Raw genomic sequence first — 20,416 nt, 5'->3', positions numbered from 1 at the left:
TTTTTTTTTTTTTTTTTTTTTTTTTTTTTTTTTTTTTTTTTTTTTTTTTTTTTGGAGGATGGGTAAATGACTTAATTGAGATCCTCTTCAAATCCATGGGCTGTTCCCAGATTATTTTCCCAGTTAGGGTTTTAAGATCAGTTGTCTTCTCAGCCTAAACAAGGCTCTGTGTTGGTAGGGCTCTGGGAGCCTCTGGGAATGTGCATGCGGCTAAACTAACATAAATCACTGAAAATTATCCATTTTTTCATTATTTTGACCTTCTTGGTACTTAAGGCAATGAACCCCAGTTGGTGGGCAAATCCTTATAAATGTAACACATGAAACAAAAATTAGCCATTCTATGTTTTATTCCATAAATGTCTACGGCAATCTCATCCTGCCATGATGGAAAATGAACATCGGGGAGCACAAATATACTAGAGTGGTTTTTGTGTGTGTGTGTTTGTTTTAATTTCTATTAGTCTCATAAAAATATCAACTCACATAAACACCTCAATTACTTTCTCCTCCCTAAGCAGGTGTAGGGTATAAACTCACTCATGATGACTCAAGAATCAAACGAAGAAGCAGACCCCCAGCTGCATGACCCTTTCTGTACATACCTGGCAGGTAGCTGCAGAGTCTCTCCATCGAGGCCTCCACCGTGGAGTTGTGAACTTGAGCAAGCTGTTCAATCACGGAAACTACCACCACGCAGGCTGCAAGGCGGGAGGGGGCAGAAGAAAATGTCAGCAGTGTGGTAAAGAAAACAGTGTTGGAGGGCCAGAGGAAAGGAAGGGATACGTGTGTGTCCTTAGGAACACCAGCCTCCCCACACAACACAGAACATTTGTTTGCTAAGCTTTTTAAAATCTGCCGTGTGCATAGAGGCACTGTGAGTTGTAATGAGGTGTGAAGTGTGCTAAGATGGTGTGTTTGAGGACCAGAAAGACTGGTTGTCGGTTCAGTTTTGCTACTTGGAAGCTATGTGACTTTGAGGAGCTAACGGAATCTTTGTTTATTTCTATTTTGATCACATGGGAGAAAGACATGGCATTTAAGGGAGATAGTGCAGAAATAAACCAGCCAGCACAGAGTAGAAGCTCAGTAGACATTGGCTTCTTTCCCCTCTCCTTTTCTTCCTTTTTGCAGTAGATGGCTTCATGGTGACTAGGATCATTCCCACCCCATACATGCTCAGCTGTGATCCAGGGTCAGTTTTTTAATTTTAGAAAAGTGGTGGAAATTGCTCAGCATTTGGAGTCAGAAGATCTGGTATTGAATCTTGTCCTTGAATCTTGGACTCAGCATCCTGGCTTTCTAAGACTTGGTCTCCTCACTGCAAAGAAGGTAATAAGTTTTCTACAGGGCTGCTGTAATGATTAAGGGAGATAACAGTGCAACTGAATGTGCCTTTCAAATCATAGCACTATTGTAAAATATCATTTTACCTCCCAGCTATAAAGCACTCTGCTTGAAAGCATGTACCAATATAATAAGTGTCTAGAAGGAACCTCAGATTAAATTAAAAATATATTCCTTCAGCTATCTTGATATATAAATGTGTAGGCCCAGAAGTACTAGGCTGACACCCCTTAGAAGGTTCTATTACCAGCCTTGATCTCCTGAATGCCTGTGGAAGCCCAATCCTCCTTTTTCCAAAGGGAGGGGACTCTTTCTTCTATACACAAAGGGTTGGTTGGCCAAAGATCAGTAAGTCTGTGCGAGGAAATTGGTAGGCCTTCTTGAGATAACAGCAGTGGCATTTATTAGCAGAGGTTGGTTTCTAAGGAGGCAAAAGAAGGCTTATATCCCAAATGAAGAAGTTCCAGGGTGCCTGGCCCAGTAGTAAGCTTGCTATTATCCATATGCTCAAGGAGCTGGGAACCCAAATTCACATGGAGCGTCATTAAAACCAGATTTCTACAAGGACCCCTTGAGGGAAGGTGGCTGATAACAGATGCGATAGTACAACCAAACATTTCTAGACAGATAAAACTGGACAAAGCTGGACTCCCCTAATCTGAGATAGCATGATCTTAAAAACCAGTCTTACAGTTCTGAGAGCACTGGCACGTTTATCAATGTCAACTATCAAGGTTAATTAGATGTGCTTTTAACCTAATCCATGCATTGAGAGTCTTATTACACCCAGTGAATTCAGTAGCTAATACTTATTAGCACTTTATAGTCTAAAAAAACATTTCCATATATATTTTATTTTAAAAACATTTCAAAAATACAGATTCAATGTAATCTCAGTTTAGCAAACAAAAAATAGAGAATACTGTAAATAAGATAAACATCCTTTAAATCGCCCAGAGATAGACCAATTTCATTTTTATTTTAAATATATATATTTAACATATGTGAATATATTCAGCATTTATAATATGCTTTTAATTAAGCCTTAATATATGTCTCTGCCAATCACTTCTTAAGTTAGGTGGAGCCAAATAAATTTTTAATAGCTGCAATTGAAAAACAATTATAAATAATTATATTGCAGTGTGGAAAGGGGATGCAGTGAGGTATAGTTAAAAAGGGAGAGGCCTTGAATTAAAGAATAAACTTGGGTTCCAATACTGGATCAGTCCATTATAAATAGTGCAACTTGGCACAAGTTACCTACTCTTCTAGAACTTCTTTTCTAAGATTTTAGAGTTGGATTTTAAATTCCTTGAGGGTAGGAATGGGGTTTTAACTCTGACTTGGAGTGCCTGATGCAGGGTCTGGTTTGGAGTCAGGGGACAGGGAGGTTTTCTGACTTCAAGCAAGCTGATTGAGAAGCACAGAAGGAACATTTCAGTTGTCAGTTGCCAAGGGTCTCCATAGGAAAAGCTGAATGGGTGCACTTGAAGCTGTGTTCTGACTCAGTCATGATCCCCAACAACATTGCTTATAACTGTTTTGTCTTGTTGGAGGGCATAGGGCATGGCGGTACTTCTCATTCTGGTGTGAAACAACCAGAGCCATCAACTGAGTCATATAGCAGATTCTACAACAAATAGTCATGGCGTGCAGCTCAGGATCAAAGAAGGCAGAGGGGGGGACATCTGGGTGGCTCAGTTAGTTGAGCATCTGACTCTTGGCTTTGGCTGAGGTCATGATCTCAGGGTTGTGAGCTCGAGCTCCAAGTCAGGCTCCACGCTCAGTACGGAGTCTGCCTGGGAGTCTCTTTCTCCCTCTCCCACTCCCCTCACTTAGGCGTACATGCATGCACTCTCTCTCGCAAATAAATAAATAAATCTTTAAAAACAAACAAAGAAGGTGGTGGAGATCGGGTTGAAATCTTGCATCGCAGTCACTTCATCTGCCATGTCATCAATGAGCGGCTTCACCCAAAGTGGACTTGAAATACAAGTATGCCTTTGTTTTAATCCAGGGCTTGGAAGGATCAATGCAAAGCGAATTGCGAATTGCGCTGCTCAAAACCAACCTGCTTCTTTGTACTTATAGATATGGGTTTTTCTTTTACGCAGAGGAATCCCATCAAGGACTCTTATGACTTTGAAGGCTCCTTAGCACAGCTTGCTAAAATTGGAAATCATTAGATAAAAAGAAAAAAAAAATTCAGCTGCCTCTGAAGATCAGGAGGATCTTGCCATTACCCTCACTCTGCCTGGTGAAGAGTTACGATCAAAAGAGATCTGCAGAAAAAGGGGTAATAGGCTTGAAATATGTAAACGCCCAGGTTGGGCTCCGCTTTGATTTGAGTTCTGCCCACTTGGACAACCCCGCCCATTTCCAGCGGGGCTCGACTCCCCTTCCAGGTGTATTGTTAATTTAGGGTCTGCAGTGAGGTGTGTTCTGAATCCTTCAGTGGGCGAGAATAGAGAGATTGACTTTGCTGTAGTTTCTAATAAGAGGTTTCCCGGGCTTAGGGCGCCTGGGTGGCTCAGTGGGTTAAGCCTCTGCCTTCGGCTCAGGTCATGATCCCAGGGTCCTGGGATCGAGCCCTGTATCGGGCTCCCTGCTCAGCGGGGAGCTTGCTTCCTCCTCTCTCTCTGCCTGCCTCTCTGCCTACTGTGATCTCTCTCTGTCTGTCAAATAAATAAATAAAATCTTAAAAAAAAAAAAAAAAAAGAGGTTTCCCGGGCTTGACAAGCTAAAGAATGTTTTCCTTGGGAGAGATGCATGAGCAGAGTAATTTCTCCCATTACAGACCATTCTCTGGCTGCTAATAAAAGGCTGGCTCTGCTCAAGTGAGTTTGTTCAAGCTACTGTTCATTTAGGAAGTGACGAGAGCAGGTGAGAGCTGTGCATTTAGCTCAGTGGTCACCATTTGAAACCTCACATATGGCAAATCTCTTCTCACATGGCATCTGAGACTAAGGAGGGTAATCGAAACAGACACTCCTGATATTGTATGAGAAGATGAGAACGGGCCCAAATGAGAACACCTGCCAAAGGGATCTGCTTCTGGACACATATTGGAGGTAGGTTGCATACTATACCCAGAATCCTTTTGAAATGAAACAGGAGTCTTGCAACTCTAATTATAATCCTATCCATGCCGGCTGGAAATGCAGGCACTGTGGAGAGCAGGCTAAAAGATTTCCCACTTGTCCGAAGTCCACACTTCATGGAAAAGCCTGGAAAGCACTTGGCACTTGTCAGAGCCAGGGTCAGCATGACTCTACTACCTTTTTGACCATAAGTGGAGGCATAAATAATTCGTCACATGGCTAGCGTGTGCCCTACACATTGTTTTTTTTTTTTTTTTTTTTTTTTTTAAGATTTTATTTATTTATCTGAGAGAGTGAGAGAGAGAGAAAGAGAGCATGAGCGGGGCGAGAGGCAGAGAGAGAAGCGGACTCTCCGCGGAGCAGGGACCTTCCATCCCTGGACTGCGGATCATGAGCTGAGTTGAAGGCAGACACTTAACCAACTGAGCCACCCAGGTGTCCCTGCCCTACGGTTTTTGAAGTGTTTTGCATATATTATCATTTCATTCAAACTTCACAACAACTCCGAGATGTAGGAATTATTGCTCTCGTTTTACAAACTCGCGGACAGAGGCTTGAAGAGGTTCGCATACCTTGCCAAGTAACCAGCTGGGACTGGAACAGAGTATACATTGTGTTCCTTCTAGATGGAGGCACTGTGCTGGGCTCCTAGTACATGCTGGAAACAAACTGACAGAGTTCCCGCCCTCTTAGAGATTATACTCTGTTAGAGAATAGGGATTGTAAATAAGTAAACAAACGCAGAATTATAAATAATTTTAGGTGCTAAAAAGAAAAAGAACAGGGTGAATTGGCAGAGGGTAATGAGGATGTGGGTGTTATAAACCTTAGCTAGAGCCAATCGAGAAGGCTTCTTTGTAGAACACACACACGCACACACACACACACACACACACACAATGACTAAGATAATAGAAAGGATCATGAGGAGCTGGGACAAGTTTTGTAAGAGGTGGGGCTGCTCATGGTCACTTCATGGCATAAAACTAGGAAAGCCAGAACCCAGTGGTGAAAGATGAGGTTCAGGGAAAGGAAGGGGCCCGGTTCAAGGGATCTGTAGATTACAAAAGAGCCAGGGATTTTTCCAGAGAGCAATGGGGAGCCCTGGCTGGGTTTTGTTTGAATGGGCTGCTGCTATCTGATCTATGTCTTTAAATGATCATGCTGACTGTGATGGGGAGGAAGGGCCTTAGGGGACAAAGGTGGGAGCAGAGAGATGAAGTAGGAGGCCATTTTGGTCCTGAAGAGAGATGATGGTGCATCACAGAGAGTAACAGGTGGCAGGGGAGACAGAAGAAACGGACAGACAGATTTGGGATCTACTGTGGAGGTTCACCTGATATAATTTATTAATGAAGTGATGTATGAAGGAAAGAAGTGGGAGGAAAAGTGAGAATCAAAACTGACTCCTTTGTTCCTGGTTTGGGCCCAGGGAGGGGCAGAGCACAGGTCTGGGAGCCATGCCACACCTCAGTCCCTGAATTCCTGTTGGACCCACGTGACTTTGTACATCCCACCTGCCCCCACAGTGCCCGTCAATTCTTTTCCCCTCAGATTTCCCTGCTTGGGTGGGAGCAGAGGACATGGCTTTACATGTTTACATTATTTCTCATATTGGTGAAAAGAAAGGGAAATAAGAAAGAAAGGCATGAAAATGATCACTTGCAATTATCCTACTCTCAGTCTAGTTTCCCTAAGCTATTAGTTACTAAGCCAGAGATGGTGGCACATCACCCAGGGAGGGAGAGACGGGCAGGGAAGAAAAGAGAATGGAAGAGAGGGAAGAGAAGTGAGAAGCTATGTACCAGGAGAGAGTAGAAGAACGTGGGGTGTCAGACAGACCTGGGCTCACATCCTGCTTCTATGACTTACGAGCTGATGCATTCGGTAGGACGGTTAATCTTTCTGAACCCAGATTTTGGCACCCACCAAATGGGATAATAACACCCGTTGGCACAGTACACTAAACATGGCTGCCACTGTTTTGCACTTCTTCCCACGAAGAGGGGTGACCTACTTCCCGGTCTTCCGAATGAACCTGGCCTTGTAACCTGCTTTGGTCAGTGGACTGTGGAGGAAATGACAGCATGTCGGGTTTGAATGCAGACCTTCAGAGGCCTTGCAGCTTCCACTTTTGCACTCTTAGAACTGTCTAGCTGTGAGCTGGAGCCAGCCTGCTGGAGAGGCCACAGGAAGGGAAGTCAAGGTGCCCCAGCCAGCAGCTGGCCAACTACTAGATTTGTGAAGGAGGCCGTTCTAGCAAACGCAGCTCCCGACATCTCCCCGTCTACCACCTGAATACAGCAGCAGGAGTGAGTTGAGGGGATACGAGTGGGAGGACCCCCCAGCTGTGCCCACCCCCAAACTGCCAGCCCACAGAACTGTAAGCTAATGAACGACTGTTGTAGAAGTGTGGAGTGGTTTGCAAACTTAGCACAGGCTATCCGACACACTGGGCAAAAGCGTTGTGAGGTTTAAGCAATCCAGCACATAAAAATGCATAGTTTCTATTCCAGCTGCTGAGACCGTAGGACAAAGACATATTCTCTGTGACTCTTTTTTAAAATAGAAACTCAGAGGGGTGCCTGGGTGGCTCAGTGGGTTAAAGCCTCTGCCTTCGGCTTAGGTCATGATCCCAGGGTCCTGGGATCGAGCCCCGCATTGGGCTCTCTGCTTCAGCGGGGAGTCTGCCTCCCTCCTGCCTGCCTCTCTGCCTACTTGTGATCTCTGTCTATCAAATAAAAAAAAAATCTTTAAAATAGAAACTCAGAAAACTTCTTTGAAAAACATATTGCAGTGTCAATAGCGTTTTCACTTTTCTATGGCCGAATTATGCTTTTATTGCCAATAGCTAGTATTTTCACTCCATCTGGGCAGATCAGGCTCTGTGGCCTAAACTGACCATCACCTACAACACCATCTTCATGAGAAAGTGCTCAGTGAGTTCCAAACTTCTAACATTCACAAGAACATTGGCAACAAGAGAGGGCCATTTCCTGGTGAGAGGCTGAGCACACTCAAAGCTGAGCAGAGTGCAAGCAATGGCGAAGAGAAGAAATAAGCAAACAGTGCTAAGAGATGCAGGATGGTGGGCTTGGCTACTTTAGAAATACATAAAAAGCTAATAATCAAGAAATGAGAGTACAGACACAGGAGCCATCCCATCTTGTTATTAACTCAGTGCATACTTATGAGCACCTGCTATGTGCTCAGAGGCTTAGGATACAAATGTGAATAAGAGAAATCATGGACCAGGAGGGCAGTCTGATGACTAGAAAGACAGTCTAGTCCTGGCAGCCTGTAAGCACTACGGTTCGGGGACCTGTTAATGCTTTGGAAGCACAGAGGAGGAAGAAACTCACTCTGCCTTGAGGAACTGGGGACAGTTTCCTGGAGAAGTTGAATGTTGGAAAATAGGGAGAACTCATTCAACAGAAAAAGGCAGGAAAGGGCTTCAAGGAGAGAGGTGTAGCCTTTATAAAGCCTTGGATGTGAGAAAGAGAAGAACTGGGCGTCCCCAGGCTCCGTGGGAAAGACGGAGTGAGAGAGATAGGAAGAGATCCCATCTTGAGGTGCCTTGAAGGGCACACTGCAGTGCATGGGCTCTTAATGCTCTAGAATCTAGATTATACACCAGTGGTGTCAAATATTTTGCTTTGTATCCCTCCAAAGGAAATTTGAAAAACTATGTACCCCTTACATATTTTAATGGATGTTAAAATATTATTAATGGATATTAATTTACATAGTTGCAAAGAGTATAATTCTAGGCAGACTATAAATATTATAGTAGAAATCATACATTAATCTCTATGTATCCAAAGGAATCTAAATACTATAGCGATTTATACCTACTCACAACCACTGGAAAAAAATATAAGCTCAAACTCTTCTTTCACAGTGAGAAATTTATGTTGATAATCCCTCTCCTTGAATTCATATTTCAATAAAAAGTCGACTTCCTTGAATTTTTCTTCCACTATAGAATTTTATCCCAATGTAATATATTTTTATGGTTGAAAGTATTTTATTGATCACGCTGTTATACCTCTTAACACTAAAAATATGAATAAAACTTAAATGAAAATTTTAGTGTCCTGCAAATATAACTCTAAGTATTAAAAAAAATTCTTCTGGATAGAGTTTTCATTATTAGTAAAATTAACTTTTCTACACAATATGTATTGCCAATTTGATAAACAATTCCTAAATAACAAAAGTAAAATTTTACTGGAATTGTACTTCTTAATGAGATGATTGGTCTTTTTGATTAGTACTTATATCTGTTGAAGAATGGCAAGACTCCGTATCATGTCTGTTCCTATTTTTCATTATTAAAGAGGTAGGTGCTGAGAAAACATGTTTACTTAAGTAAATGGAAATGGAAGGACTTTGATGTCCCTCAATTCTGTTACTTCTTGTGAGTTAAATGTCAAAAATCTTAAAGTGATCTATCATTGGAAATTATTCCAAATGATCCATCACCTGACAACTCCATTAACTACCCCTTCAGTTGTGTTGAAAGCAAAGAACTAGAAACCACCTGACTTGCAAAAACAGTTGTTATCTAATCAATGGAGTCTTTCTTTTTCTCAATTTCTGGGAAGTTATATTAAAATAAGAAAAAAGTTTTAGTAAGACTCTCCTTTTAATTATACCCATTACAATTCACCTAGAGAGACCTTGTTAGAACTTAATATACTCAGAAAGAATTGGGAAGTTGAAATATTGTTCGTTTCAATATACTTTTGCCAACATAATATTTTAAGTCTAATCTTTTATCTTAATGCATACTTCATATATATCTTTGTTGAAGTTGGAGCTGCAGATTTAGTTCATCATGTTATGAGACATGTCCTCTGTGTAATCCAAAATGGCAAAGTCAGACCTTATCATTAATGCCATGAACTAATCAGATTATCTTTCAGAAAACATATGGCTTCATTTTTCCTTTCACTTCTGTGTTTGAATTCTAAAATAGATACTTAGAGATAGAAGATAGATGAATAGAAAAATAGAGGGATGAAAGGGTGAGTGGGTGGGCAGGTGAGTAGATGGATGAATGAGTGGAAAGAAGGATAGGCTGATAATGGATGGAGGGATAGATGGGAAGATAGATGATGTTTGGATAGATAGAAATAATAGATCATCTTTGACCATGCCCAACAGTTTTTATGTACAAACCTACTTTTTTTTTTTTAAGATTTTATTTATTTGACAGACAGAGACCACAAGTAGAGAGACAGGCAGAGAGAGAGAGGAGGAAGCAGGCTCCCCACTGAGCAGAGAGCCCGACGCAGGGCTCGATCCCAGGATCCTGGGATCACGACCCGAGCTGAAGGCAGAGGTCTCAACCCACTGAGCCACCCAGGTGCCCCCAAACCTACTTCTTAACTTGAAAAATTTCCACCTGCTAAAAAAGACTTACAACTACAAAAGTTTTTACAAATGTTTTGTTGAAAAAAAAAAAAGTGTTTGATTTTAGATTGTCTTCTTAGCCATCCAGATTTAGAAATCAAACAATAAAATAAGATCCAAACCCCATAAATACATACCTAGACAATTTTGAAAGGGAATATAACAAAATATCAATAGTGTTCATCTGGATTTTGGGCTTACAGTTGATTTTATTCTTTTTTTTTTTAAGTGATTTTATTTATTTGAGAGAGAGAGAGCATGAGAAGGGGAAGGGACAGAGGGACAAATAGACTCCCTGCTAAGCACAGAGCTGGACACAGGGCTCGACGCAGGGCTGGATCCCAGGACACTAAGATCATGACCTGAGCTGAAGTCAGATGTTGAACCAACTGAGCCATCCATGCACCCCACAGCTGATTTTATTATTTAAAAATCTTCTTCAGTATTTTCTAAAATATCCCTGAAAACCACATACTCCTCTACAATTAGAAAAAACAATAAATTGTATTTTATCAAATAATTTCTCATTGAATAATCTTTTTAATAGTTGCCCTTTAGCTTATTAAGCTCTAGGAAAACATGAAATGACATTTTCTAGAATACCTTGAGCTCTCTGCTGGGTGTTTTTGCACACTGTGTCTCAGTTAATCCTTTTCCTCATGGGATTGTTACTTTTTATGGATTGTTACATTTTAACAATGAGAAATATGAGGCTCAGAGAAGTTAAAGGACATATCTAAGGCCTTTTACACAAGCAGGAATTGCACTGTTAACTGGCTAAGTCATTCTAATCCAGACCAGTTGAACCTTGAAATCTACAGGCTTCTAAGTGTCATACTGAATATATTAAAATATGGGATATTGAAAGTGAACATTGTCAATAACATTTATTAAAATAATCATTGCTATATTGTAGTCTATATGATTTGTACATACTTTCCCACAGTATTCCTTTCACTTTCTAATGACATTTCCTGGAGAGCAAAAATGTTTAAATTTAATAAATTTGTAAATTTATTATTTTTATTATGTATAACATATATATTTATATATAACTTATATATGTTTATATATAACTTATTTATTATATATAGAATTTTTATATAGCCCTTTTGATGTCATATTTAAGAATCTTTAAATCCAAAGTCACATAGATTTTCTTCTACATTTTCTAGAAGTTTCATAGTCTTAGCTCTTATCTTGAGACCTAAGATCTATTTTGAGATAATTGTGTGTGATTTTGAAATCAGATATATTACTTCTCAGGAAATCAGATATATCACTTCTCCAACAGTGGTTTTCTAAATTTTTGGCTATTCTGGTTTCTTCGTGCTTTCATTAAATTTTAGGATCAGTTTGCCAATCTTCACCAAAAAAAGACGTTAGGATTTTGAGTGGCAGTGTGTCTAGTGTATAGGTCAGTTTGAGGAGTACTGCTATCTTAACACCACTGTCTTCCAATCCATTACCATGATGCTGCTCTCCATTTCTGTAAAGCACACTTACATTTCTCTCAGCAATGGCTTTTAGTTTTCAGTGTTGTATTCCTTTTGTTAAATTTATTCCTACATATTTTTTGGTATATTGTGAGTGGAATTTTTTTCCTGTTTCAATTCTTGAAAATTTGTTGAAAATTTCTTGAAAATTTGAAAATATAATTGGTTTTTGTATTACTCTTAAATCCTGCAATCTTATTAAACTTTCCTACTCAATATAGTCATTTTATTTAGATACATCAGGATTTTCTATTCAGGATCATGCTATCTGAAAATAAAGACAGTCTTACCCTTTCCTTTCCAATTTTCAGACTTCTATTATTTTTATTTCTTTATTAAACTGATTAGAATTTTCAATAAAAATTGAACGTGGTGAGAGTGGACATCCTTCATATGTTCCTGATCTTAGGACAAAAGCATTCAATCTTTTATCATTAAGTATGAAGCTGGCAGTAGGGTTCTCAAAGATGCCCTTTATCAGGTTAAGAAAGTTCCTTTTTATAATTTATTGAGTGTTTCTGACATGGATAGGTGATAAATTTTGTCAAACCATGTTTCTCTTTCTTTTGGGGATGTTAATGTAGTTACAACCTCTACTAATTCAGTATATTCCATTCACTGATTTTCAGATGTTAATACCATCGTACATATCTAGGATAAATCCCAGTTGGTCATGGGTATAATTCTTTTTATATGTTGCTGGATTCAGTTTGTCAATATTTTGTCAAAGATTTTTGTCAATTTTGGATTTTTCTTGTAGCACAAGTATTTAAAGTTTTAAATTTTCCTCTAAGCACCAGTATAGCTACATTCCATAAAATTTGGTATATTGTATTTTCTTTTAAGCCAAACTATTTTCTAATTTCTCTGATTTCCTCTTTTATCTATTTTTTTTAATTTGTGCACATTGTTTTTTTCCAGATTTCTTTCTGTTGTTGATTCTTAATCTAATTGGATAAATGTTTGTATGATTTCAGATTTTAAAAATGGATTGATACTTGTCTTATTGTCTAGTATATGGTCCATAAAGGACAATGTGCCATGTATAGTTAAAAAATAATGTGTACTTTTCTGTAGTTGAATGGAATGTTCTATAGATGTTAGTTGGGTCAAGTTAGTTGTTAAGTGTTGTTCAGGTCTTCTATATCCTTACTGACTTTTTGTCCCCTTGTTCTATCAGTTACAGAGGGAGGAACATTGACATTTTCAACTGTATTGTTGAACTATCTGCTTTTCTTTTGAAATTTTTAATTAAATTTTAAAATTTTTTTGGGGGGGCTCTGTTATTAAGTATATGCACATTTACAATTATTACTTCTTTCTTGATATATTAATCTGTTTATCATTATGGAAGATACCTCTCTCTTTGTTTTAGGATTATTTCTCTTTTCTTCTTTTTTTCTTTCTTTTTTTTTTTTTTAAAGAGATTGAGACCGTGAGCAGGGGAGGGACAGAGGGTGAGGGAGAGAAAGAATCCAAAGCAGGCTCCACTTAGTACGGAGCCTGATGTAGGGCTTGATCCCATGACCCTGAGATCATGACCTGAGCTGAAATCAAGAGTTGGACACCCCATTAAGTGAGCCACCCAAGCACTCCAGGATTGTTTCATATCTTAAAGTATATTTTGTCTGATAATGTTTTATTTACTCCAACTATCTTACTTTCAACCTATTTGTCTTTGAATCTAAAGTGCGTTTCTAGGAGACAGAATGTAGTGGGGTCTTGTCTTGTTTATCTCTTTGATAGTCTTGTGTTTTGATTGGCAAGGGCAGGTCATCCACATATGTGGAAACTAATAAACAGCTGTGCAAATAGATGGACATATCATAACTTTACAGGGATTTTACTCCACTTAATGCTTTGTAATGTTCTTTTCTTTCCTCTTTCCCGTAGTACATTTGATCTATGATCTAGTTTCACCCTCCTCCCCAAAATTTATTCATCGTCTTCCTGAAGAAAAGCATACTGTTAACTTGAGTTCTTTCAGTTTTGCTCACTTTGTGACCTTTCCCCAAAGTTGCGGCTCGCTCTGTCTCTAGACTGCCTTTGTGGTCTTCCTCTTCAGAGTTGTGAGCCCAGAACAATCCAGAAAAAAAATGTAGATGGAGTGAAAGTTGAGATGATCAGAAACCTACCATTTGTGCTAAGGTTGGAGTTAAATTCTAGAATCTGAAAATAAAAGTAGGGGAATTAAAGAGAGGAGAAGGTGTGAAAAGTGGGGGACAAAATACAGGGGGCTTCAGCGGGGAGCCAGGGGGTGACCTGTTACAGCAGCTCGGTCTGCAGGACCTAGGAAGGTGGACGTGAGCTGCAGGCCCCGAGAGTGACTTGACTGTGTTGCTGAGACAAGCCCCGGAGCTACACCAGCCAGGAGACCCCACATGGGAGATGTCAGGACTGGGGACAGAGGTGTGCCTTCAGAGGCTGAGAACTTAAATGGCAGAGGGGTACATAAACCCACTTTCAGAACTGAGACCAACCCTCAGAGAGGAAAGAAGAGAACCCTGGTGGAGGAGGGGGAGGGTGACTAAATGTAAACACAGAAGGGGTAACATGAAGAGTTTTGTTAGCAGCAGCAGTGGTGGCTTAGCAACAAGTGTTCAGTTACTGAGAAAAAGGGAAAATGAAATTTCTGTATATAAGATTGTGATCATAAATTTTCAAACTTTTTGCCAGGTCTGTCTAAATCTTCCCTATTTTTGTCAGTGATCCTGTCATCTTACCACTCACCACTTTCTCATCATTCAAACTAAAAAGTCATCTCTTACCACTCTGTGTGGGATGCTGGGGGTGGGGGTGGGGAGACGGGGGTTAATGGACTCTGAAGATGTTCTGTATATTTAACCAAACATGGATGAGGGGGAAGAAAGGTGGTGTCTTTTTTGGTTGTGTTTTGTTTTGTTTTGTTTTTTAACCTTTTAGAAGGTTTCCTGAGCACCACGTGGTGCTTTATAAAATAAAAATTAAAAAACCCTCAAAACTCAATGAATGATTTTAAAATGTCAATGATTTAGAAACATAAAGATTACTTTGCCCCTAAATCACCCATGTAGAGAAATGATGTTTTGCAGAAATGAACATGGCTTATTATTGATTCCATAACATTTGGAAAGTGGCAGGAAGGAGCACTGCTTATTCAAGCGCATTAGAAACAGCGTTTGCTTAGTGATCAAATGAGAGGTACAGTTCCGTGCCAACAAATCATGGTAAATTGGGAGGGGGCCACTGGGGCTTTGCACAGCTTGATTCTGCAATATGTTTAAGCCCATGCCCTCCACTTCTGCCCGTGGTCTCTACTGCAAAGGCTACTTCTGGGACTGATGCTGAAGGTTTTTGTTTACATAGGGATATTGGCTTAATCTCTCAGTCACATCTGTGGTGGTTTCTTTTAGAGTTACCTCTGCAGTCACAGCACTCCCCACTGCCGTGAGAGCAGTCTTCTCACCCCACAAACACATCTGTGCAGTAGGCTCTCCTCATTGCCACCTGCCCCTTACTTAATGGCCTAAAACTTGGCCCAGATTCTTGGTTTAACAGCAAGGAAAGTCCATCTCTGTGTGTGTGCTGAGAGATGGTAGGCAAACACTGGACTGTGGGAGCCCATAATCGGCCAAAGGGCCTAGAGCAATAAAACCACCTGGTCTGTGGGGTCAGAGATGGAAGCAGTACCAAAAGGCCAGGAAAAACTCCCTGGGACCCTGGCAGCCACCATTTTTGGGATCCTGGCTCATTGTTTTTAGAAAAATGGAGTGAGCTCTGTTTTTATGACTTTTGGTTCCAAAATTCATGCTTGGGATTCTCATAAGAAAACTCTTTCCTTTTTCTTTTTTGCTTACCCTAGCTTAACTCAAGTTAATTCCTGCTACTTACAACCACAGGAGTGATGATTGGGGTTGCCAAAACCCAATGTCTAGGAAACAAGATAAGGGGATGGGCACATGACAATAGGAAAACAATAGGTAAAACAATAATTTTTTTAAAATATGAGACTAGATAGGACACAAAAAGCACAACAGGCAAAAGAAAAAAAATAGATAAACTGGACTTCATCAAAATGTAAAACTTTTGCACTTCCAAGGATACCATCAAGAAAGTGAAGAAACCCCTACAAAATGGGGGGAAATATTTACAAATCATATATTTGATGAGGTATATATATCTAGATGATATAAATAACTTTTACAATTCAACAACAAAAAGACAGTAACCCAATTTAAAAACGGGCAGATGAGGGGCACCTGGGTGGCTCATTCAGTTAAGCATCTGACTTTGAATTTCAGCTTGGGGTATGATCTCAGGGTCTTGGGATCGAGCCCTTGCATCGGGCTCCAGCTCTGTGCTCAGCATCGAGTCTGCTAGAGATTGTCTCTCCCTCTCCCTCTTCCCTTCCCCTTATTCGTGCTCTCTAAATAAATAAATAAAATCTTAAAAATAGAAGGGTAAATGACTTGAATAGACATTTTGTAGAAGGATATATGCAAATGGTCAATAAGCATGTGAAAAGATGTTCAACATCATCATTATTTTGGGAAATTCACATCAAAACTAGAAGGAGGTATCCCTCCATATCCTCTAGGATGACTATAATAAGAGAGATGGGTAATAACAAGGGATTGGGGAGGTTATGGGGAATTCGTGCCCTGTTGTTCATGAGTGTAGAGATGTAAAACAGTGCCGCAGCTCTAGAAAACAGTCTGGAAGATCCTCAAAACGTTAAACATTGAGTTACCATATGACCTGGAAATTCCACTTCTGGGCATATACCCAAAAGGAAAGAAAACAAACGTCCACACAAAACCCTTGTACATGGATATCTGTAGCAGAATTATTCAGAATAGCTAAGAACTGGAAACAACACATATGTCCATCAACAATGACTAGATAAACAATGTGAGGCATATCCAGACAATGCAATATTATTCATTCATAAGAAGAAAGGAAGATGGTGCATGTTACAGCACGGATGAACCTTGAAAACCTTATGCTAAGTCAAAGAAGCTGATGACAAAAGACCATGCATCCTTCCATTCCATTTATAGGAAGTGTTCATTAGAGACATAAGGGAGACTAGTGATTTTCAAGGGCTGAAGGGACAAGGAGATAGGGAGTGACTGCTAATAAATATTGGGTTTCTCTTTAGCTTGATAAAAGTGCTTGAATTAAATATTGATGATCAAGACACAATTTATGAATATACTAAATAAACATTATACTTTAAAAGGGTAAACTATTGTATGTGAATTATATCTCGACAAAGCTAGAAAATAAAATTTTATTTAAAAAAAATGTGGGGAAGAAATACTGTGTCCCAACCTATTCACTTAGGAAAAAACCAAACATAACCACACTTGCAGTAACATCTAAGGCAAGTTTTTAACTGGCTGTGGAAACTTGGCCAAGTTGCTTGTTTCTTTGAGTCTCAATTGTTTCTCCTGCCCAGTGGAAATAATGATGATTTATAAACCATAAGGTCATTCTAATGATTAAATGAGGTAGTCCATATAACTCTCTTGGAAGAATGTTAGTTACACAATATGTGCTCAATAAATGTTAGCAGTCTCATAGTTATTAACTTACAAATGTAATTGCTATGGCTGAAGAGCCCTTCCTTCCCCACGCACCACTCCAATTAGCCCAGATGCAACTCAGAGAAAAGATAGAGGGCAGCATCGAGAAATGCCAGGAAGCTGCAAGAATGGCTGCAGACCAGCAGCAAAAAAATTTCATGAGTAAGAAACAATTACGATCACTGAAAGTGCATCTTCATCAAAATGGATGGAACCTAATTAATTCAATTAAACTGCATGAAAAATGGGAAAGCAGAACTACTTCCATGTGTTGAGAAGGTGACTCTAAATATTTTATTTTATTAGGAGCTTATAAATCAAGGCCAGTGTATACTTTTATGAACAAGGGAAAATTTTATTTTGGAATAGTGATTAGGATATTGCCAGCAGCTAACAAAGATGATTCCCTACCACTCAGTTGGGTGATCAGAAATCCTACTGGCTGACCAACTTTTCTCAAGGTTGCCCAGCACCTTTAAACAGAGAGGTAATGACAATGGAATCTTTGAGACGCCTGCGGCTTCCGTCTTCAACACTTGGGTGGAAACACTTCTAGAATTCTAACACTTTACCCTACTCCTCTTCCTTTTCACCCAGCTTATATTTTCACCTTCCTCTGGTGACTTAATGAATATGATGAGGTTCTTACGGTCGGCAGTTATCTGCTTTGAAGTGGCTTGCCTTCGCTCTGTGCTTCTGGGCTTTCTGCTGGCCCTCCCAAGAACGCTGTGGTTTATAGGGTTCCTGGGAAGGTGGGTATCACCATGTGCACTAAGTGCCCAGTTTGTCTTTCATCTTAAACACCGTAATCTTTACAGTCCAGATTCTCATTTTTTTTTTTTTTTCTAAACTGGGTAGTGAATTCCTGAGGACAGAGACATTTTAAAAATTATTGGTATTCACCTTTGTGTCTCTAACTCAGAGCACAGGGCCTGGCATGTGGTGGCCACTCAATGACCATGTGGGGGGTGGACACGAGGAAGGTGCCTTTGTGCCAGTGGACTTGAAGTCATATTGTCCTGCTTTTCATCAGAAAGGAGTAGAAGACTAGCCAGTATCCCTTCTCTTCTCCTGCCTCTTCCACGATGCTCCTCCTCTTACTACCAGCTTCCCTCACTGCTTCCTAAGACATGTCCCACATTGGCCCTGTAAACCAATGATTCCTAGATTCCCTTTAATGAGATCCACCCTCCCCTTGTTGCTGGGACTGTTGGTGTTAAGGGCTCACACCAAGTGCCTCTGAAGGCATTGCCTCCACCCAAGGGAGCTCCCCATGGGGTTGGTTCCTATCCAGTGACTGCTCAGTGTGGCAGTTCCAGAGTCTAGACTCACCTCAGACCACTCTGAAGAGCCATTTTGGCTCCAGAGTTCTCTGTGGGATTGACAGAGGGTGTGTGTGTGTGTGTGTCTACAGCCCAGCCCATATTTTCCTCCTAACTACTCCTGCTGCTTCACCCTTCCTCGTGGTGATTTCCCCAAGAACACACCTCAATGAGACACCTGGGTGGGTCAGTGGGTTAAGCCTCTGCCTTCGGCTCAGGTAATGATCTCAGGGTCCTGGGATTGAGCCCCACATCAGGCTCTCTGCTCAACAGGGAGCCTGCTTCTTCCTCTCTCTCTGCCTGCTTTTCTGCCTACTTGTGATCTCTGTCTGTCAAATAAATAAATAAATAAATAAATAAATAAATAAAATCTTAAAAAAAAAAAAAAAAGAACACACCTCAATAAACTCCCCTGTGTACAAATGTCTGATCCTGTTTCTCCAAGGAGCCATCCAGACAGTGAGCCCTCCAGCTGGGACGGCCGGCAGGCCCTGGCTCAGCACAGTCAGTGACGAGTCAATGTTGATTGCATGACTGACTCCTCTTGCCCTTGCCTTTCTTCTTACCGTGAGGACAGGTCAACAACTCCAGGCAGAGTTAGCCAGAAGTTGTGAACTGGGAAAAGGGGTGTTAAAGCATCATCAATCCTAACCAGCAACAGACTCCCTGAGCTCTGGGGAGCATATTTGCATAGGAAACCAAATGAACCCCCATGGCCAAAGAGGAGGGCCACAAATTCCTCAACACCCCCCATGGAAAGGAGGGAACTATGTCCTCTACCCTTGAGTCTGAGGGGAGGGATCAGGACCACCTTCAGCAACAGAAGATGATGCTGAGGTCACAGGCCATTTTCCTTCTACTGTGCAATGCTGCCCACTATCCTTCTGAGAGAGGTAAGAATTTCAGGCTCTTCTAAGGGTTGCCCACCCAAGAGAAAAAAAGTGCCAGTCACCAGCGAGGTGGAGGACTTTCACAACTAATTCAAACTAGCAACTGGGTAGGGTACTTATGTGCAGTCGTGTGAAAGCTCAGTCTCAGGCTCAAAGGTTTTCTCTGTTGGTGAGGCTGCTGGCTCCCGACCTGGAACTCACAGCTAGTGACGTCATTAGATAGGTGATTTACTACCCAAGTGGAGTATTTGACCCCATTGTTACGTCCACTTGAAAAATAGACAAAACCCTTACTTACCTACACAAGTGTGGCCCTTGGAGTGTCCAGTGCTGGGCTGGTTGTCAGAGGCTTGGGAGGCCAATGTGTGAAGGGGCAGGAGTAAGGACAGAGTCGTCGCCAAAAGGATATTCCAGAGGGGGTTCATCTCAGGGCCGTGCACCGGGAGAGATCAGCCTGCGTAGAGAGGCCACCCTCTGAGGGACACCGAAGCTGGGGCCACAGAAGCTCTTGCTCAAGCTCCCCTTCTCTCCCGTCCTCTCTTGGAAACACTCCCCACCACACACTCCCCACACTCTCACATAGACACACTCTTCATAAGTGTGAAGGGACTAGAAAAACATACAAACACTCACAGACCCCCTCGTTCCTCTCGCGGAACCCCTAGCGAGAGCCAGAGGCCTGCGCCCGGTAAGAGCTGTGAAGAGTCTCTGGGAGGCAGGGTTTCTGAGTTAAAAGCTGCAGCTAAAGGACAGATCCAGGTGGCCGCAGCGGCAACAACGTGCCCTTCTGTGCTCGCCAGCTGAAGTCATTCAGAAGCACGGGGAACCTCAAGGCTTACCGGAATCATCCTGTGGGGTGGTTAGGAGGCCCTTCCCCTTTCGCTTGTGCAAAATGAAACAAAACTAAAACTGAAGGTTTGAAAAAAAACCACAAACACACACCCTTTAGCAATGTGACCAGCAGCGTCTACACATTCTAGAGATCATAATTTGCTCTATTCAGAAGTTATCTAGTTTTGCTCTAAATAATTTTATATGGTGAGATAGAGCTCCTTATTCTGTTGCTGAAGAATATTCTGGTCAAGTCGTCATTCTTTTCCTCAAGCTTTCTTAGGGCCTTCAGTCCAGTACGCAGGGAAAAAGCAATATAGACAGGAATGAGCACTCAGCACGGCTGGATTTTAAATCTAATGAGAAAAAGGACGTGCTGGAATTAACCTCTTCATATTTACTTGACTGTGTGGGATGCATCTCTCCTCTCCAGAATTTCAA

At 41.0% G+C, this 20,416-nt stretch overlaps 1 protein-coding gene across 1 annotated transcript in view; it reads right to left on the bottom strand.

The window, feature by feature from the left end:
• AOAH (acyloxyacyl hydrolase) overlaps positions 1 to 19,879 on the bottom strand; it is a 158,448-nt gene extending 138,569 nt beyond the window's left edge. Inside the window, exons 1-2 of the mRNA XM_032871529.1 lie at positions 19,443 to 19,879; positions 606 to 701 (exon numbers count right to left, since the gene is read on the bottom strand). Of these exons, the coding sequence (XP_032727420.1) occupies positions 606 to 701; positions 19,443 to 19,569 (223 nt within the window). The 5' untranslated portion in view covers positions 19,570 to 19,879. The remainder of the gene's footprint in view (positions 1 to 605; positions 702 to 19,442) is intronic.
• Between the last annotated feature and the right edge of the window lie 537 nt (positions 19,880 to 20,416).

The sequence above is a fragment of the Lontra canadensis genome, unplaced genomic scaffold, assembly GCF_010015895.1.
Source record: "Lontra canadensis isolate GAN:19392208 unplaced genomic scaffold, GSC_riverotter_1.0 scaffold2, whole genome shotgun sequence".
In the NCBI taxonomy this organism is placed as follows: Eukaryota; Metazoa; Chordata; class Mammalia; order Carnivora; family Mustelidae; genus Lontra; species Lontra canadensis.
Note: the sequence above shows the minus strand (reverse complement) of the source record. Positions and strands in the feature narration are given on the sequence as shown.